This window comes from Lepus europaeus, chromosome 12 (assembly GCF_033115175.1).
Source record: "Lepus europaeus isolate LE1 chromosome 12, mLepTim1.pri, whole genome shotgun sequence".
Lineage (NCBI taxonomy): Eukaryota > Metazoa > Chordata > Mammalia > Lagomorpha > Leporidae > Lepus > Lepus europaeus.
The window spans coordinates 20,219,248-20,238,876 of record NC_084838.1 but is presented as its reverse complement, the minus strand read 5'-3'; the positions used below and the strand labels follow the sequence as shown (position 1 = coordinate 20,238,876).

The window sequence follows — 19,629 nt, the reverse complement described above, 5'->3', positions numbered from 1 at the left end:
TGTTTGCTCTGCTCAAGCCAGGACCAATCAGGGCCCCAAGGCCGGCTCCAATCGATTCCTGGAGCCGGCTCGGCACCCATGCCGGCAGCCAGGAGGCCAGAGTGCTTGTCTCAGAAGAGTCATTGGCCAACACAAGGGGACCATGGTGCAGCCCAGAGACGCCTCATCCAGGGTGGGGGAGGGGTGGGGGAAGGTGGGGGTGGAGGAGACAGCAGCATCTGGCCTTTCCTTCCAGATCCTTCCACCTGGACTTCCCACCCCCCAGAGCCCATGGGTCAAGCCTGAAGGGGCCCATTTTCGAGATGAGAAAACTGAGGCCCCCAGAAAGTATCAGAAACCACAAGGACGCTAGGGCAGAGCTGAGACCTGGGCACCCTGTACCCAGACTGCCTTCCTGCGGGAGCTGCTGGGTCCTCGCAGATGACAACGGGAGCATTGCGACAGCTTCCACTCCCTGCCGCTGCTCCACGCTGGCCCGGTCTGTGCCACCCTTTCCCAGGGCAAACAGCGGCATTCAATCCCCACGTGAGCTCTGGATGCAGCTGGGATTCCTCCCCGTCACAGACAGAGCAGTGGAGCCTCCAAGGAGCAGAGTGACTGACCCACGGTCCCAGTTGCTCCACTTCCGATCCAGCTCCCTGCTAATGCACCTGGGAAAGCAGTAGATGGCCAAGTGCCTGGGCCCCTGCACCCATGGGGGAGACCTGGAAGAGGCTCCCAGGATCCTTGTTTTGGTCTGGGCCAGCCCTGGCCATTGTGGCCATTTGGGGGAGTGAACTGGTGATGGAAAAAATCTCTGTCTCCCTCTGTCGCTCTGCCTTTAAATAAGTAAAATACAATACAATTCCTGCCCCTGGGGAATCAGCTTATTTGCAGATGTGACCCAGATGAGGCTGTGCTGATGACAGTGAGCAATCTCCCGACAGCAGAACCGAGAAGGAGGCTCGGAGACACGCAGGGAGACGGCCCCGGGGGACTAGGGGCTGCCGCCCAAGGCCAGCAGGCAGCAGGAGGCGCGTGGTCCTTCTCCTGAGAGCCTTCGGAGGGAGCCTGGCCGCGGTGACCTGGTGACCCTGGGCTTGGGGCCGCCAGCACCGGGGGAGAGCATGTCGCTGTCGTCCACAGCAGCGCTGCGTGGCCCGTCCTTGGTGACAGCAAGGACTCAGGAAATGCGTTGGTGATGTTAAAGTTAGATGAGATGTTTTACCAAGTCAGGTCTGCTTGGCTCTTGCCGGTGACGCCACAGTCCTTTTCGGTGGCCCGTGGTCAGAGCTGCCGCCCTGACCACTTAGCAAGGGGCAGTCTTGGCAAGGGACAGTCCACACCCACAGCAGCCTCCCTGCTACAGCTGGGACTGATCCCTTCAGACAGCTGGTTCTGGGGAGAAGACCCCTGCTCACATGAGAATCGGGGGCTCCCGCCAGCATGGCACCCTCTGTAACACTGGTCTCTACGTGCCTTCTCACTTGCATCCAGAACCAATGTGTCTGTACTCATAGATGTGTTTCTTTTGGACCGTCACTGACCACTTAGCCACCAACTGCATTTTCCTTTTTGCTTTGGCTGCCAGGAAGCTCAAAACCATGATACGAGTGTTAGCCCAGCAACTGGCTTAGTGTTGTTTTCTGGGTCATTGTCTTGGTTCACTAAGCTCTCAGTGTGTATAGAAGGCAAGCCAGACCCTGACTTCCCCTGCTCGTGTGATCTCAGGGATGGCTTTCCCTCTTGGAACCCCATTCCCCTTATTTGCAGACTGCAATAAGGGGGCCTGCCCTGTTGGCCAAGAGGGAGAGAGGGAGAGAGTGCGTGCAGAAGGCTCTGTGAACCGTCCTCTGCCTCACCTGGGCCAGGGCTCGGGGCTGCTCACAGGGAACCAGCCTGGCTCATCTGATCTCCAACCCATTGTGCAGGTGGGAAGCCCGAGGCACGCAGGGGTGCAAAAGCTCCAACCCCGGCCTCTTTGGCCAATGACTCAGCCATGCGGCCTCTCCCGGTGAACTCCTCTCCTGCCTCCCGGGATGTTTGCGCTCCTGAGATTATTAACCAGCGTGCACAGCGAGAGCTGCCGCTGCCAGGGCCTCTTGGACTTTGAGCTGCTTTTTTAAAAATTAACTCCAGGATCGCAAGGATGCAAGCCGGGCAGCAGTCAGGTGGTCCCTCTTCCCCCTCGGGCTGGTGGGGTGGGCGGATGGAGGCTCTGTGGCCCCTGCCCTCCTAGCGGGTCCCGGGGATCCAAGGATGCACAGGGATTTCCAGGTTGTGGACCCGTTTCAAGGGGGAGGGGAAGGCCTGTTCCACGCAGGAGGCCTTGGAGGTGCCCTGTGCAGAGGGAACTGAGGCCTCGGCTTCCGGATGGGCACACCGGGCTCAGTGAGGGAGGAAACTGGTTCCAGGACACTTGGCTGGGCTTCGCCCCTGTCCCTTGCTCATGGGCCATAGCCTCTTTCACCAAATATGCACCTTGGAGCTGGGGCCAGTCTGGGCACCACGGCGGGCCTCCCAGAGCTTGCCTGGGCCCTGGGGTCTGGGAGGGAGGCAGCCACGTGAGGAGGAGGTGGTGGGGCAGGGTGGTCCCTGCTGTGACGGAGAAGCAGAGGCCGGGGAGGGAAGTTGAACCCACAGCGGGCAAAAATGCATGGGTGGGGGAGCGGCGGGGGAAGGTGTTCCAAACACAGGGAAGGGGAGTTGGGAAGGGTTAGAGGAGATTGGAAGGAGAGATGCAATTGGTTGGCAAAAAAATGAAAATAAAACTGCAGCTCTGGAGCTTGGGGGAGGGGAGTGACGAGGGCAAAGGTAAGGCCAGGGAGGGGGCCGGGGTCACTGGGCCAAGGACGGCAGCTTGGCAGAAGTGAGAGGCGGCCATGTGATCTTTAACAGGGAGAGAGGAGTCAAGAGGTTGTGGGCATGGGAGACCCAGGACAGGATTTCCAGGAGGCAGGAGGGGCCCAGAGCCCTGAGCGGGTGCACCAGCAAGGGCATCAGGGCGGCTGGTGGGGGACCTCAGGCTAGGAGGTGTGGCCAGGGGTCAGGTCTCCTCTGCGGACGGCAGGGTGAGCCTCCTTCCTGACAGGGCCTGGCCCTGCTCACCGCCCTTGAACTCAGCAGCAGCTCAGCGCTGCTGGGCATCATGGCCAAGGTGAGAGTGGGCAGTGCCCAGGGCCCCATGGCCAGCAACACTGCCAGCTGTTTCAGGCTCAGCCCCCAGCCCTGCTCCCAAGAGTGAGGCCATCCAGAGACTTGAGCCACCCTGGGGTGGACTTTGCTTCCCTGGCCTCAGCTGCTTCATCCAGACCTCCCAACTGGAGCCACACTGGCTGGGTTAAATACAGAATAAGGGACATTTATAAAAGTGCTCCCCATGTGCGTGCACTTGAGGGACCCGGTGTTCTCATAGGCACTTAACATAACATCCCAGATCATGGCCTCCAGAGAGCAGGCTGAATTACAAGAAGGCGGCGTGAGCGACCTGTGTCCACTAGGGGGCAGAAGAGAACTTCCAACAAGACAGCCAGGGTTTGTTCCCAGTAAATGGAGATGGAGGCCTGGAGCAAGGCCTATAGGGAGCCAACGCAGGCTTCCTTGTTGTAAGCCTGCTGCAGATCCCCTAGTAAGTGTAGGACATCCAGCCTCTACTTGCCCATCCCCAGACAGGCTGAGATGGGACAAGCAAGTGTTGAAGGTCACCCAGCCCGTGGGCAATGACTCTGACCTTGTAACCTCGGTCCCCTGAGAAACAGCAGCACCCCTGGCTGTGTTCTTGGGACCCCAGAGCTAAGGGGTCTCCCTGCACTGGACTCTCCACAGCCGGGTCAGGCTTACGTGGGCCCATTTCTCCCTCCCTTGGCTAACAGCGTGCCCCACGTGTGCCCTCTCTTTTCCCTGGGGGCCTAGCACTTTGCTGGGCACACAATAGGTGCTCAACAAGGCATGCAGATCGACTTCCTCAGAACCAAGCCAAAGAGAGCCGAAGGATCGGGTCGAGCGGGTCGGGAGAGAGGAATCCCTGTGCCCAAGGTCATTTAACAGTGATCGGTGAGAGTAGATCGGTAAGGGAGCAGATGCCAAGACCCCTCGATGGCTCAATCGCTCCCCAGCAGCTCGTCCCCAAGTCCTGGAGTCCTGGATTTGGGGTTTGGGGCTGGGACGATTTCCCAGGCTTTGTCTGGAGCCGTGGGTCGTGTTTGCAGCTGAACTCTGCACCCAGGCACGCTGGGGACCCAGTCTTGGCTGCAGCCCCCGGCTGCCCGTTTGATCTTAGCGAAGTGACTTCAGCCTTCCGAGCCCGTCTCATTTCCGCTGTCCAGTGGGGTGAGCGGAGGTCACAGGGCGGCTGAGAGTGAAACGGTAAGAAGCTCTTTGGAGAGAGCTTCAGACACAAGGAACACGTGCCCCGGGTCAGGGGTGCCCTTGCACGTGTCGGTTAGGGCTCCTGACTGTGGAGCCTGGAGAACTTGTCCCGGCTCCCAAAGTCAGGCAGCTGGGAGCTCAGAGTGTCCTGGAGCTCCGGGCTCCCTGGGGACCGAGCTTGTGGCCTGGGCGCTGGCTAGCTTTGCACATCCGGGGAAAGGACTCCCACAGCAGCTTCCTCAGGCATTGGCTGCTCAGCAAAGACACACAGGCGCTTCCCTGACCTTGGTGGGCTGGGCTCATCTGCTGGAGCAGGACCTGCAGGGACGGGTCCCAACTCCCAGGTGACGGAGGGGACATGGGCCAGTAAAGAGACCAGCACAGAGGCAGTGAGGCACCTTGGCCAGCAATGCCTGAGCCGGGCCCTGGGTTGGGCAAGGCTCCAGGCTGACCAGCCTTAGCCACAGCTTGGAGGGCACTGGGAGAGGAGCAGGCCGGGGCTAGAGGGCTAGCCAGGCAGTAGCTGGGGAGAATCGGGGAGCATGGGGATGCTGGGATGGTCGCAGCCATCGGCTGGAACAGTGTTCTCTACTGGGCTTGGCCCCAGCGGACCGATCGCGCTCCCCAGGGCACATCCGAGCAAGGAAGGACTCTGCTCTCCCTCCCATCATTCCAGAACAAAGCCCTGGAGTCCGTTCCTAAATGTGCTCCAGTGTCCTGGGGACCCAAAGATAGACTGAGCTGCCCCGAAGTCTTCTGGGGTGTGCTGAGCCTCCCTGCGCCTCCCCCACTGCAGGGCCCCTGGCTCCTGAGCCCGTGCAGTGCTGGTCAGTCCAGGTTGGAGCTGCAGCAGCCAGGTAGTGAGAGCCAAGGCTTGTCACTGGGCATCGGGGGTGTTTCACAGTGAGTTTCCCAGAAGGCCGAGCTCAGGGAGGTGGGGGCGTGGCCACACTCCACAGAGCAGGTGGCCATGAGGCCCACAGACTGAACCACACAAGTCCCAGTCCCAGTGTCGTCTGTTAGGCCTGAGTGGTCCTGAGCAAGCGGCCTCACTGCTCTGAGCCGTGCAGCTCATGTTCCAAGGGGCACCATGACAGCGCCTCCCTGATGGCACCCAGCCCAGAGCTGTCGTGAGCGTGAAACATCCCGATCTCTGGAAGCAGGGCCCCGTGTGCCCCTGCCTGTTGCAACCTTTGGCCAACCTGACTACTTCTTGGAGCTGACAATCCCAGTCCAGAAAAAATATTCATTTAGCAGGTTCTTCCTCCTCCTCCTCCTCCTCCTCCTCCTCCTCCTCCTCCTCCTCCCTGCACAGCCCCTGTACCTCCCCTGGGCTGTCCTCCCGCAGGCCCTCCCTGAACCCGCCTCTAAGGCTCCAAAACCCACACAAGGTTGTAGATGTCTGTCTGTCTGTCCCCACCCAGCAGTGAGCTCCCTGGGCGAGGCTGCCATGTCCCTTGTTGGTCTCACTGCCACCTCACAGGGTGATTTCCGTTGATGGCTGTGTCGATGTGAAATGCAGTTTCCCTAAGGACACATGGACCTCTGGCTTTTCCAGTGAGACCCTGTGTGGGGACTTCGCAGCGTCCTCCCGGGCACTTACGGCCAGTAGCCATGACCTCCCTCGCACCCGTGACCTTCGCTAGAACTCAGTGGGACGGGGAGCCAGGCTCCCTGCGGAACGCACTGAAAACCAGGAAGCGATCCAGGAGGGTGTGGGGCTTGCTGGGGGTCTGGCAGAGGCGGCCAGCACCAGGGCCCGTGCTGCTGGCACACAGCAGGCAGGCGCCTTGCCTGCCCCAGCCCGGAGCCCGGTCGGGTTCCCTCATGCCTTCTTTACGGAGGTGCCAACATTTTGTTCCTTTACACCCAGGCCTAGTGGCTGCTTAGTTAAAATGCACGGGAGCCCAGCAATTCCAGATGAGCAGACACACATCTGCCCTCCAGGCTCCCCCAGGAGACTGCCCCTCCCGGAAGTGCATGGTGCCCCGAGGGCAGGACCGGCCTGACTCACAAGCGGCATCTCTCTTTATTCACAACTTCACCACCCGCTGCCTGTGTTCTCCGGAGTCCAGACTTATTCCACAGGGTCCCCTTGTTCCCCTGACAGCTCCACCAGCACCCGCCCCACCCCTGCCCTTGGAGCCGGCCTCTGCCAAGCCTGGCTGCAGGGTGAGCGGCCGCTATCCCCATTCGCAGCCAGGGGAGCTGAAGTCCAAGTGCACAGAGCCAGGCGGAGGCCACACGGCAGCTTCCTGGGTTTCCATGGTGGCTTCAGCGGGGAGGGAGGGCCTGGCCAGAGCTCTGAGCGCCCTGGTGAGGAGGTGGCTGGCTCCGACCACGTCTCAGAGAGCTGCCGATCTGCTGCCTGAGGGTTTCCAGTCTCTGGGCCAGGTTGGGAACTCCGGCCCCACCTAAGGAGCAGTAAAAAGTGAGCAGGTCCTTCCAGCGGCGGGGGTGGGGTGGGGAGGGGTCCCCAACACCCTCTGGGGAAGCTCGAGTGGTAAACTCCGCCCCTCCCTCATCTCCCACCCTCTACCCCCTACTCCCTATCCCATGGGCTCCAGCATACATCTAGGCCTATAAAAAGTCCTAAAAAGAGAATTCCAAGTTTGAGAACTAGAAATACCTTAAAAAATTACCCCTCAACACTGCCCCCATTTCAGCGACAGGGAGACTGAGGCTCAGAGAAGGTGGGTTCTGGCCCAAGACCAAGAGGACACCAGGGGCCCCTCCCTCTCTCCCTGTGTCACCTCTCAGTGCCGGTGATGTGTCTGGGGGCCCCACGGGCAGGGGGGGTGCAGACGGTGCCACCTCCTCTTCGGTCAGCATGTCAGCCAGAGCTCGCATCTGAGTCCAGTCGCTGTGAGTCCTGGGCCAGGGCACGGTGGGCGGTGGGAGGTGAGCCTGTGAGCATCCAGGTCTCCTCCTCCCCCACCCCAGCGCCCCAGGGCTGGGCCCACCTCTCTCTTGGGCACTTGGCAGAGCCAGGGCTGCACGGGGGCGCCCAGGGTGGGGGCCGGCCGGACAGGGGCACACCAGCTGGGGCCTCAGGGGTCAGCACCTGCAGGAAGGCCCCAAGTGCACACTGGGTGACGCAGCCCTGTCCCCTCTGTGTCCTACTTCCCTGGTGCTGGCCGTGTGCCCCTGCCAGGCCAGCCCCACAGGGTGCCAAAAACGGCAGGTTGGCAAGAAAGGGGCGGGGTCTTGGTCGCTTTCTTCTGCCAGGCAGCAGGTGGCTTTGGCGATGTCTGCTCCTGCAGCTACATGCTCCACGTGGGCAGGATTGCATCTGGTTTCCTTCTGAACCCTCAGTGCCCACGTCTGCAGTTGGCACAGAGAAAGGAGCTCAGAGGAGAGTGCGTGGAGCCAGGAGTGGCTACCTGAGTCTTTGGCACAGGGAGTAACTGTGCATACCTGAGTTGAGTGACAGAGCAACCCCTACAGGAGGCCGGGTGGGGCAGGGGCGAGGTAAGCCCCAGGCAGAGAGCCCTCAGCCAGCCAGCCACACCTCATGACAATGTAGTCTGGAACCCTGGGATGCCTGGGGCTCTGGAATCTCCCGCTCTGCTGCCCTGATCAAGGTCTCGAGTTCTCCCAGCTCCCTCCCCGCCACGAGGGCTCTCCGTACCTGCGGCAGGTGGCGCCCTCCCTGTGGGCAGGCCCAGTGGGCCAGAGGCACTCGGCACAGAGGGCAGAGGTGGCAGCAGGGGCAGGAGCAGAGAGGCGGCAGTGCCTGCAAGAGGGCACGTGAGCGTTCCACGGTGTCCCTGTCTGTCGCCCCGCCAGGCTGGGCCGTGAGACTCACCTGGCACGGTGGAGCTGGTCCCATCCCACAGGGACACGGTGGGGCCAGGCCGGGACCCAGCTGGCGAAGGTAGCAGGCAGAGTGGAGGTGCCTGGAAAGAACAGTGGGGTCCGTGCCTGTGGCCCCCAAACCTACTCCCAGGCTGGCCCCTATATCGCCCATTTCAACAGAGGCGCCTGGAGCACTTAGGAGACACCGGCCCATTTTCAGTCCATGGCCCATGTGGCCCATGGTGGCACAGCCAGGAGGGGGCCAAGCTGCAGATGGAAGCAGGTGGCCTGACCCAGAGGTGACAGCACAGCCACTTCTGGCCTCTGCTCTCTGACTCCACGCTCACCTTTCCAGCTCGTGCACCTGCTGGGCCAAGACGCGCTGCTCAGCCCTGGCCAGGTCCCGGCTACTCTGCAGCTGGCTCATCTCTTTCCTGGGGAGAGCAGGAAGGGTGTCAGGCCCTGCTCGTGGCAGCCAAGTCCCGGCCCCGGGAGGCAGGTACAGACCAGGAGAGGCCGGGGAGGGGAGAGCTGTGGCCCGGAGCCTCCGGCTGTGGGCTGGGCCCTACCTGAGCCGCTCATTCTCCAGCATGAACTCCTGGAGCATCCCGTAGAGACTCCGCTGGGCCCAGGCCAGCCGGGCCCCGCTCTGCCCAGAGGCTGTAGGGAGGCAGGGACCGCTGGAGCCACAGGAGCTCCAGGCCCTAACCACATCCCACCCGTACCCCCAAGGAGCTCATACCCTTGGGGTCTGCCTGGTCCAGCTGGAGCTGCAGGCGTCGGTTCTCCTCCCGAAGCTGCAGCATCTCAGTCTCCAAACGCTGGGGTTGCTTTGCCGTGGGGGACTGTGGAGGAAGAGCCCATGGCCACCTTTTGTAGTTGTGCAAGTCGTGCACTGCACAAGGGTTTCCAGGTGTGGGGAGTGCATGGGGCCTGAAGTCTGGCCTCAGCGTCACTGCCAGCCTTGCCAGCCTTGCATCTTGGCACAGACTGTGTCATCCTGCAGGGGGCACCTTGTCCCAACTCTGTCACCCTGGAGGGCCCCGCTGTGGGCTGGATTCTGCTCTCAATACCAGTCAACACCAAACTCAGTTCTGTTCAAACCTTGGCCTGGGTTCTGACCCTAGCTCTAGTCAGACTCAACCAGGATACTGGCTCAGATCCTGGCTAGGCTCTGAGTCACATCTCCACCCAGACTCCCAGCCTTCTACCTTAACCTTGACCTTGTCCATGGCTGGGACCCTGACCTCACCCTACCCAACCATGACAGCACTTCTAGGCTCCAACAGTAATCCCGACTCTGACCCAGTCCCAGATTCCAACTGTGATGCCAACCCGGGCTCTGACTACTGCCCGATCCCTCTACCGGCCCACCCACCGTGGCCCCTGCCTTTCCCTCTGCCCCTCCCACACTCGCCTTGGGGGCCTGTGGCCGGGTGGTCACCCGCTGAGCACGACTGGCATATCGCAGGGTGCTGAGGGTCTCCGGAAGGCACTGGGCTGATGGGGACACACAGGCCACCTGGGAGGGGGGGTCACTCAGCCTGAGTGCTCCTCCCTGGGGCCCCTTCCTGGGGACCCAGCCCTCCTGTCCAGCTCCCCTCGGATACCATGAGAGTGACCCCACGTCCGCCCAGCGAGTCGGCCAGCAACTTGGTAAGCTTGCTGTCCCGGAAGGGGATGTGGCTCTGCTTCCGCTGGGGGTCCAGCAGCAGGGAGATGCAGTGGCCTGCGTGGGTAGAGCAAGCCCAGGACGGTTATGCTGCTTGCCCAGCCCCCCCCCCCCCCCAGCTGGGATGCCGCAGAGCTGAGCCCTGCCCCCAGGCCTGTGGGACTCTCTAAACCCATCTTCCCATGATCTCATCGCTCTCTGCTTGGTCTAACCACCAAACGGCAGCTGCTCCATGGCAGGGCAGCCCCGTCCACCTCTGCCTCCCACTGCCCAGGGAAGGGACGGGTGCAGGAGATTGCCAAGAAATGGAATCCACGGAAAGGAATTTCCCGACACCTCCCTCGCCCAGCATGGAGGATCCATGGGGTAGGGGTGGGGAGACGAGGCCATCCCTTCCCTCCACGGGCTCCCAGTCTTCCCACCTTCCCAAATGTCTCTGGGGATTCGCGCTCTGCAGCTAAGTATTCCCACCTCCCATTGTAGAACCCAATGTTATAGACCTTAGAGTGACAGATTCCCACGCCATGTTCTAAGAGCAGACCCAGAACGAGGCTGTGGGCTCCAGATCACAGCACTCCAGATCTCATCGCCACCCTACAACTCCCCCGGCGGTGGGTCCACCCCAGACGAGGGACCCGGGACTTCAGACCAGCTGGCCCCACTCTCACCCAGAGCCAGCAGGCTGCGGTTGATGCTGTTGGCCTCCAGCATCAGCTCCCCACGGGACCCTGTGGCTGCTACCTTCTCACTGCCGGCCAGGTCAACAAAGCACAGCTTCCCACCAGCAGGGGGCGCACCGGAGTCCACAGGAGGCATCTGCTGGGGCTGCGGGACCAGGGTTGGCTGGGGGCTTGGGAACGACTGTCCCCATGCAGGTCACAAAGGAAAGGGCTTCCACAGTCACCTCCCGTGCACACCCAAGTGGGCTTCCATGCCCTTGCTGGGTGGCCCTGGGCCAGCGCCCTTCCCCAAGCTGGGAGAACTCACAGTTTGGCGGCTGATGTAGAGAGTGAGCAGGGCGTGGCTTCTGCTGGAGGCCTGGTTCAGGGTATGAGCTGAGCTCCTTCTCCTGCTAAGACCTGGAGAGGAAACACACGGGGAGCTGGGCTTCGTAGGAAGATAAAGGGGCCGAGGCTCCCTGGGGGAGGAGCCAGCAGGTGTCCAGGCAGAGAGCGGGGCAGTACGTGTTGGTTCCAAGAAGGGTGGGGCATTCCATCTGGAAACAGACTAGCAGGGGCCAGCCCGGAGGTGGGGAGTATGACAGGCTGGGGGGCAGGGCTGGGCATGAAAGGAACTTGGAAGGCAGAGTTAGCAGGCCTTGGGGGCCAGCAGGGGCACCCTCAGGGCCAGGGTCTGATCTGTTGGTCACTGGCCCTTTCCCCACCTGACCCGAGTCATCTTGGAAGCCCCCGTCCGCACTGAGGCCAGGCTCAGTGGAGGTGCAGGCTTGGGCACCCGGCCCCCAAAGCTGCCCTGGAGAGCACGCACCCAGCTGCAACAGTCCCATCAGCGTCTCCAGACTCCCAAACTCCACCACCCGCAGCTGCTCCACGTAGAAGCCCCGCGTCTTATTCCAGCGAACGGGGAGAGGCCGGGGAGACGCCACGCTCAGCAGGTCCCGAACCTGGGAGGAGGGCGGAGGGTGAGGAAGGCGCTCCATCCATCCATCCATCCATCCCCACCCCCGAGGATGCTGCATGGGTGTCCCCACCGCCCAGTCTGTTTCCTTGTCGCTGCTTCTTCGCCCCTCACCCCTGACCTGCTCATTGTAGATCTCCAGATAGGAGGCGCGGAGGGTGACGGGGGTCCCCAGCTGCTGCACGCGGTCTAGGAGCCAGGCAAAGGTCCTCTGCATGATGCCAGCCAGACCAGGGGGGACCGGCTCCCCTTCCCCCTGCAGGCAAAGAGAGTTGCGCCTGGGGCTGGGCTGCCATCATCATCACCTTCGTCATCACCAGCAGCAGCAGCAGCAGCAGCTCCTCTTTGCAAAGCACTCACTCTGCACCAGGAACCATACCAAGGCTCCCCATGTTAGCTCACTTTAATCTTACTGAAGAAGGAACTGAGAGGTAACAAGGCAAGAGCCGAAGTTTGAACCCCAATGCTCCAAACTGGGCAAGCCCCCTCTCCACAGTCCTCAGGTTCCTTGTCTGCAACCCCAGGGGCTTGCAAGCCACCAGACCCACGTGGGCTCCACTGGCACCGGGCTCACCTGGGGAGGAGGTCCGGTCAGGGTGTAGGTCTTCCCAGACCCCGTCTGGCCAAAAGTGAAGACCGTGCAGGAGAAGCTGCGGGTGGCAGGGGCGTGGCTGAGCCCAGGGGAGGGGTGGGGGGTGAGGGTGGGGTGTGGTGGCAGGGCTGTAGGGCGGGGGCCGAGCCCACACTCACCCGCGCAGCGCCAGCTCTCCCAGACGCCGCACGCCACAGACCCGAAACACGTCCTCCTGCGTGCGCGCCCCGTCCAGCACGGCCCCGAAGCGGAACGCCACGTCGGGGCCCCCGCCCGGGGGAGTCACCTGCGGGTGGGGGGGTGGGGCCGTCTAGGGGAGGGCGCGGCAGTCGTGGAGGGCGTGCCACTCCGCAGGGGCAGGACAGTCTGGGGTGGGCGGGGACTCCTGGGAGGGTGGGGCGCAGGGGATGGAGGGGCGAGGGCCGGGCCTTGGACTCAGCTGCTTTCCCGAGGGGCTGCGGGTCCTCTGGGTAGGTTTTCTGGGGATGGAGGAAGGGTAGGGTTCCTCACCTGCAGAGTCCGGGTCCCTGAGCAGTGCAGGGCGCTCTTTTCCCCCCTGCGAAGCTCCGCCTCGCTCATGGGACGCACCCTGGAGCCCGACAGCAGGGCAAATGGTCCATCCTGATGTCCCCATGAGTCCCTTCCTTGGCCGGATGCCTCTTAACCAGCCTGTACCCACCTGAGGACCACCTGGATGGACGTTTCCGGGCCTTCGGGGCCTTGCTCCAGGTTCCGTGCGGGGTTCCTGCGGCAGCAGCGCGGGTTAGCATCCCGGCGCCCCGCGCTCCCAGATCCCTGTTAAAATCTACTTACCCATCGGGAGACCCGCGCTCCTCCATGTCCGGCTCTGCACACGCAGTTAGCTCCTCCCGAGTCTCTCTCCTTCCTTTTCCCCCCTCTACCCTCCCTTCCTCCCCGACACTGGGGCTGTCCACACACACTTGCATTCCCAGCCCCCTCCCATCCCAGGCCTTCATCCATCCGGAAAGGCTTGGGCCTGCCCAGGACTAGCTGGTTAAAGATTTACCCACCCACACCTCTGCGCCTGGGAAACTCTCTCCCAGCCTAGGGGACCTCGAGCTAAGGGGGTCTGGAGTGTGAGATCCCTTGCTCTCCACCAGTCTCAACACCAGCATCCTTTGTGCACACATGGGTTATAGCAAGCTGGAGAGGGAAGGGCTCTGGCAGGGCCAAGGCTCCAGCCTGGGCAGACCATGTCCAGGCTCTTCCTACTCCTCCGCACTCCCCCCCTGCACATCAGGGCTTCTCTGAGCCCGGGGAGGGGAGGGGCTCAGGGCTCAGTCAGCTGTAGGGAGACCTGGCTGGACTGAGAGCAGGTTTCCAAGCATCTGGTTAAACATTGGGGCACCCACCTTCCCGACGCCAAGGCTAATCCAAGCAATTGCTTAACCCTCTCCTGCTCCGGGTTGTGAGAGCAGCAGAGGTGCCTGGGAGTGTGCTGGAGCCAGGCAGTCACACAATCTGTGCAGATGCCATGCTGGGCACCAGGGCCGAGGAATCGTGTAGAGATCAGCTGGCCCCTGGAGACGGGCAAGGGCGACCCCGCATGTGGGGCTCCTGGGGGGAGGTGTATGGGAGCCAGGAGGACAGGGAGGTGAGGGTGTGCCAGGCAGAGGAGGCACACCTCAGGGAAACATGTGAGGCCCAGGGGGTGGTCTGAGGCTGGACCCAGCTCATGGAAGGCACCTCAGTCACTCCTCAGGGAACCCAGAAGCCACTGAAGGCCTACAGCTGGGGACGTGACACTGTCAGATTGTCAGTGTCGTTGCCCCCATTGAGACTGTCTCTATGTACTCTCAGAATGTTTCTGCAAACCCCTCCCCCCCAAATACGTATTGGTATGAAAGCCCCCCGGATCAGCCTCTTCCAGTGCAGCACACTCTACCACCACAAATGGCAGACAGTGAGCAAAGCCACCCCACTGGAGAGTGGGCTATCTTGGGAGGCAGTGAGCTCCCCATGCACTGGAGCTGTGCAAGACTGGTGTTTTGGTTATAGGATCTATTGCTGGATCAAAAAAGAGTGTTACGAAGAGCCCCTGCCCCCAGCCCTGCAGCTAATTTCATAGGGCCTGGTCCTTTCTGGACCTGTTTCCTCTCTATAGAAAGAGATTCTCCTGTTTTGTATGGTTTTAAAGTGAAACAAAAGTTGTGTAGGATTAACTAAAAGCAAAAGTTAAAAATCCGCAGATGATACCCCAAGATCCCATTCAGCTCTCAAATTCCTTATTCTATTTTTTGAGACCTTTTGGTAAACAAGGTTCACATTACTGTTTGTATTTAAAAAAAATAAATAAATTGGCTGGCGCCGTGGCTCAATAGGCTAATCCTCCACCTTGCGGCGCCGGCACACCAGGTTCTAGTCCCGGTCGGGGCGCCGGATTCTGTCCCTGTTGCTCCTCTTCCAGGCCCGCTCTCTGCTGTGGCCCGGGAATGCAGTGGAGGATGGCCCAAGTGCTTGGGCCCTGCACCCACATGGGAGACCAGGAGAAGCACCTGGCTCCTGGCTTCGGATCAGCACAGCGCACCAGCCGCAGCGGCCACTGGGGGGTGAACCAACGGAAAAAAAGGAAGACCTTTCTCTCTGTCTCTCTCTCTCACTGTCCACTCTGCCTGTCAAAAATAAATAAATAAATAAATAAATAAATAAAACAGGAAAACAGAGGTAGGGAGAAAGCAGCTACAAATGGCAGGACTGAGGTGTAAGCCCAGTGTGCCTGATGCTGTCTGCTGTGGGCGGCTGCTCTTCTCAGATGTCAACCCCGGGAATGAACGAGCGGTCCCTTTAAAGGTCCATAACGCTGTTAAGCACGATCGGTTTCACGTCTTCACGGGCAGCTGCCCATACTGGATGGCGAGACACTGGACTGTGCGGAGACAGGGCATCTAGGTGCGTGTGGGGTGTGATGTGTTGCTTTGTGGGAACTTTTGTCTCAGGTTTCCCAGCCTGAATGGCAATGTTGGCAGCAGTAGCTGTCCACAAGCACAAGCAGAGCTCTGGTTCTGTTCTCTAGCGATGAGTGTGAACCTGTGCTATGTGTATGTGGAGCGTTCAGGAGCAGTGCCAGACTTCTAGGCCTTTGGGGTATGCTAGCGAACAAAATTGAGTGAGATGGGACAGACAAGAAAAAATAGGTAGATAAATAATTTACATGGCCTGGAAAAACTCAGATGTTATGAAAAAACTCAACAGGGCAAGGGGGATTGAGACTGTTGGGATGGGGAAAAGATTGTCAGTTGAATAGTGTGGTCTTAGAACACCTGGCTGAGAAGGTGACCATCGAGTAAAGACTTCGAGGGAGGGGATGAGCTGGCCAAGTGCATATCTGGGGGACAGCGGCCCTGGCAGAAGTGTCCAGTGCAAAGGTCCTGAGATGGAGCATGACCAGTGTGTTTGCGGAATGGAAGAGGGCAGGGTGGCTGCAGCAGAGGAAACTGGGGAGGGTGGGAGACAGAAGGTCCTAGGGGAGGCGGGATCTGATCCCAGGGAGCCTTGCAGGCAACACTAAGGACTTGGCTTTTGCCCTGGTTTGAAAATGGAGGTGATGAAAGTCGTCAGAGTATGAAGATGTTGGTACTACAGAGACAATGCTTATGGAAATGTTGGATGAGGTATGTAAGAGAAATAAAGTATAAGCACAGGAGGACACCAAGAACTTCTTAAAAAAAAAAAAGATTTGTTTATTTGAAAGGCAGAGTTAGAAAGAGAGAGAGATCGAGACAGAGAGATCTCCCGTCCACTGGTTCAATACTCAAATGTCCACAATGGCCAGAGCTGGGCCGATCTGAAGCCAGGAGCTTCATCTGGGTCTACCATAATGGTTCAGGGACCAAGAACTTGGGCTACCTTCTGCTGCTTTTCCAGGTGTATTAGTGGGGAGCTGGATTGGAAGTGGAGCAGCTGGAGCTTGATATGGTATGTTGGCACCGCAGACAGAGGCTTTACCCACTACACCACAGCACTGGCCCTCAAGCACTTCTTAAACTGTTGAAAACCAAAGATGATGGAAAAAACCTTAAAGGCAGCTATGTGAGTGGTGGGGGAAACACAGTTTTCAAAACAGCAAGACTTGGCCCATCTTCTACTGCTTTCCCAGGCCATAGCAGAGAGCTGGACAGGAAGTGGAGCAGCCGGGTCTCAAACCAGCGCCCATATGGGATGCTGGCACTGCAGGCGGCAGCTTTACCCTCTACATTACAGTGCCAGCCCCACAGGTGCTACTCTTTTTTTTTTGACAGGTAGAGTAATAAACAGTGAAAGAGAGAGAGAGAAAGGTCTTCCTCTTCTGTTGGTTCACTCCCCAAATGGCCGCTACGGCTGGCGCTGCACTGGTCTGAAGCCAGGAGCCAGGTGTTCCTCCTGGTCTCCCATGCGGGTGCAGGGGCCCAAGCACTTGGGCCGTCCTCCACTGCCTTCCTGGGCCACAGCAGAGAGCTGGACTGGAAGAGGAGCAACCGGGACTAGAAACCGACGCCCATATGGGATGCTGGCGCCACAGGTGGAGGATTAACCAAGTGAGCCACGGTGCCGGCCCCAGGTGCTACTCTTAACTCAACCTTTCATTAACTGTAGAACAATGGGCAGAAACTCAGTAAGAATACAGAAGGTTAGAACATCACTGTTACTCAGCTTGATCTAAATGACACATGCAAAACAACAAACCCAGTCATTGCAGATTGCATGTTCTCTTCAAGTGCACATGAAACATTTGCCAAAATACAGGGTGCACTATAAGGCCGGCCTGGACATTCCAAGGGACTGAAATCCTAGTGAGCATGTTCTCCACTCATAGAGGAATTAACTTAGAATCATAAAGGAAAACTAATTAGAAAATCGCCCCCCCTCCCCCCGCAGTGTTTGACAATACAAAAACACTTCTAAATGACCTCTGGATTGAAGGAGAAATCACAATGGTGCTTAGAAGAGATTTGGAAATGAACAATAATGAAAGGACAATATGTAGTCACACAGTGCTTGGATGGAAACTCAGAGCCCTGGTGCTTGTTCTAGAAAAGGGGGGGCGGTTGAGAAATCAATCATCAGAATTTCCATATCAGGATGCTCGAGAAACAAGAACACATTAAACCCAAGGAAAGAAGGACACAGCACAGCCAAGAGCGCAAAGCAATGACACACACAGCCGCTAGACAACAGACAGTATCAACAAAGCCCCAAGTTGGCTCTTTGATAGGGTCAACAACTCATATATATAGTTGGAAAACTACTAAAGAAAACAAAAGGAAAAAATGCAAATTACTAATATTAGAAGTAAAAGGGAATTTCATTACAGAGCCTACAGACTTCAAAAGAATAATAATAAGATATTAATAACAGTTTTATGCCAATAAATCTGAACTTGACTGTGTTCATGAATTCACGGACAAGTCCCTTAAGTGGCTGAACTTATTAAACTGGGTATGAGAAAAGAGTAGAATTCCTGAATGTTTTATATCCAGTGAGCAAGCTGAATTTGTAATTAAAAACGCCCCCACAAAGGAAGCTGGTGGCCTGAATGGGGAGTCTTCCTACCTCCCCTTTATTGATTTAAGGAATCAATACTAATAATCTTGCACAAATTTTCATCATTTCAAAATTCCTGGTTTTTAAAATGAGTCCTTACCAATAGCACAAGACAAAAAAAAAAAATTGCAGGCCACTGTCTTTGTTGAACACAAAGATCACAAATAGCTATCAGCCAATCAAACTGAGCTCTAAACAGAATCATAAACCTGCAGATTTATTCCAGCAGCTCAAAAGTTGCCCTAACATTTCGAACTTAATCGATGTGACTCAACACACTGGTATCATCTCAACAGATGCAGAAAAGACGAAGCTTCACGCTTGTTTATGATTTTACAAAAAGCTCTCAACGATCCAGGAATACAGCGGAGATCCCTTGATTGAGTAAAAGCTATCTGCACAAATCCTACAGGTAGCATCGCATGTAATGACGTCATAACTCCCTGTTCCATTCAAGGAAGGGAAACAGCGGAGGTAGCAACTGGAGGGAACGGAGTGAGGTCAGCGAAGCTGTCATGTGTCACAGCTCTCAATAAGCATCCGGAACTAATAAGTGAATTTAGCAAAGTCGCTGAACTTTCTCAATAAGCATACATTATATACATTATATACTCAATAAGCATACATTATATAGAGAGGTTGATTACATATAAAATACACAACTGGAAATTAAACTTTTAACATTTAGAGTAGCATCAAAAATCAGCTTATTAGAAATAGATTTAATGAAAGAAGTGCAAAAACTACGTGTGAAAATTGCAGAATATGGCTAAGAAGTACCTGAGATCTAAATGGGAGTGGGGATCTGACCTACTGATTAAAATACCACTTAGGATGCCTGAATCCCATATTACAGTACCCGGGTTCAAGTCCTGGCTCTGGCTCCTGAGTCCCACTTCCTGCTAATGCACAGCCTGGGAGGCAGCAGGTGGCTGCTCAAGTAGTTGCGTCCCTGCCACGCACATGGGAGACCTGGGCTGTGTTCCCAGCTCCTAACTCCAGCCCCAGAGTTCAGTCCCAGCTGCTGCATTGGGGAGTGAACTGGCAGATGGGAGTTCGGCTCTCTTTGTCTCACTCTCAGATAAAGGAAGGAAAGAAAGCAAGAAGCCTATACAAAGGGACAGAATGACCATGCTCATGAATGAGAAGATACAAGGTGGCAATGAGGTCACTTTTCTGCAAACTGGCATGGATTCAATGCAATCCTGATAAATATCCCAGCAGCAACTTCTGAAAGCTGAACCTAACGTTTACATGAAAATGACAGTGAAGAAGAGGGAGGCTGGAGGGCAAGACTCCCTTGTAATGCTAGGATCACCAAGCCTGTGTGGTCAAGGTGCGTGCAGAGAGGGATCAGCTGGTGACCCATAAATCATCTGATTTATGACAAAGGAGCCCCTTCAACTCATCTGGGAGGAAGTTGTCTTTTCAATAACTTAGGCTGGAGTGATATCTGTATAAGGAATGTACTCCTGTTTGACACCCTATGTCACACCTCTCGCAATACCGATTTGAAATGAGTGATAGCTCCAAATTTGGAGGTATCTGAATAATGTCTTCATAACATTGGGAACAGACAACGATTTTCTAAAAAAAAAAAAAAAGATATATCAGACCACATTGCAATTTAAAACTAGCATTCATCAAAAGCTCAACGTAGGGGCCAGTGCTGTGGCGCAGCAGGTTAAAGCCCTGGCCTGACGTGTTGGCATCCCATATGGGCACCGGTTCTAGCCCCAGCTGCTCCTCTTCCAATCCAGCTCTCTGCTATGGCCTGAGAAAGCAGTAGAAGATGGACAAAGTCCTTGGGCCCCTGCACCCACATGGGAGACCCAGAAGAAGCTCCTGGCTCCTGGCTTCGAATCGGCGTAGCTCTGGCCGTTAAGGCCTTCTGGGGACTGAATCAGTGGATGGAAGCTCTCTCTCTTTGTCTCTATCTCTCTCTGTAACTAACTCTGTCTTTCAAATAAATAAATAAAATAAATCTCTTTAAAAAGCAATAAAAGCTCAATGTAACGTAACAGAGTAAAAAGGCTGGCTA

General features: G+C 57.5%; 1 protein-coding gene across 1 annotated transcript; it reads right to left on the bottom strand.

Moving 5' to 3' along the window:
- Positions 1-6,408: 6,408 nt before the first annotated feature.
- On the bottom strand, positions 6,409-13,010 carry KIF12 (kinesin family member 12). Its single transcript, XM_062206922.1, has 19 exons — positions 12,861-13,010; positions 12,727-12,792; positions 12,558-12,636; positions 12,206-12,333; positions 12,030-12,105; positions 11,577-11,711; positions 11,306-11,441; positions 10,805-10,896; positions 10,486-10,642; positions 9,756-9,874; positions 9,563-9,667; positions 8,888-8,990; positions 8,715-8,805; positions 8,493-8,579; positions 8,156-8,246; positions 7,979-8,083; positions 7,311-7,411; positions 7,101-7,219; positions 6,409-6,761 (listed from the first exon to the last, which is right to left on the bottom strand). Exons 1-19 carry the CDS (start codon positions 12,992-12,994, stop codon positions 6,622-6,624), a joined length of 2,064 nt encoding a protein of 687 aa, XP_062062906.1. The 5' UTR covers positions 12,995-13,010; the 3' UTR covers positions 6,409-6,621.
- Positions 13,011-19,629: the final 6,619 nt, after the last annotated feature.

Coding starts and splice junctions, on each gene's coding strand:
- KIF12 (XM_062206922.1), bottom strand. CDS start 12,994: ATGCAAGTGTGTGTGGACAGCCCCAGTGTCGGGGAGGAAGGGAGGGTA. Junction 12,793..12,860: donor GAGCGCGGGTCTCCCGATGG/GTAAGTAGATTT, acceptor CTGCTGCCGCAG/GAACCCCGCACGGAACCTGG. Junction 12,637..12,726: donor TCCATCCAGGTGGTCCTCAG/GTGGGTACAGGC, acceptor GTCGGGCTCCAG/GGTGCGTCCCATGAGCGAGG.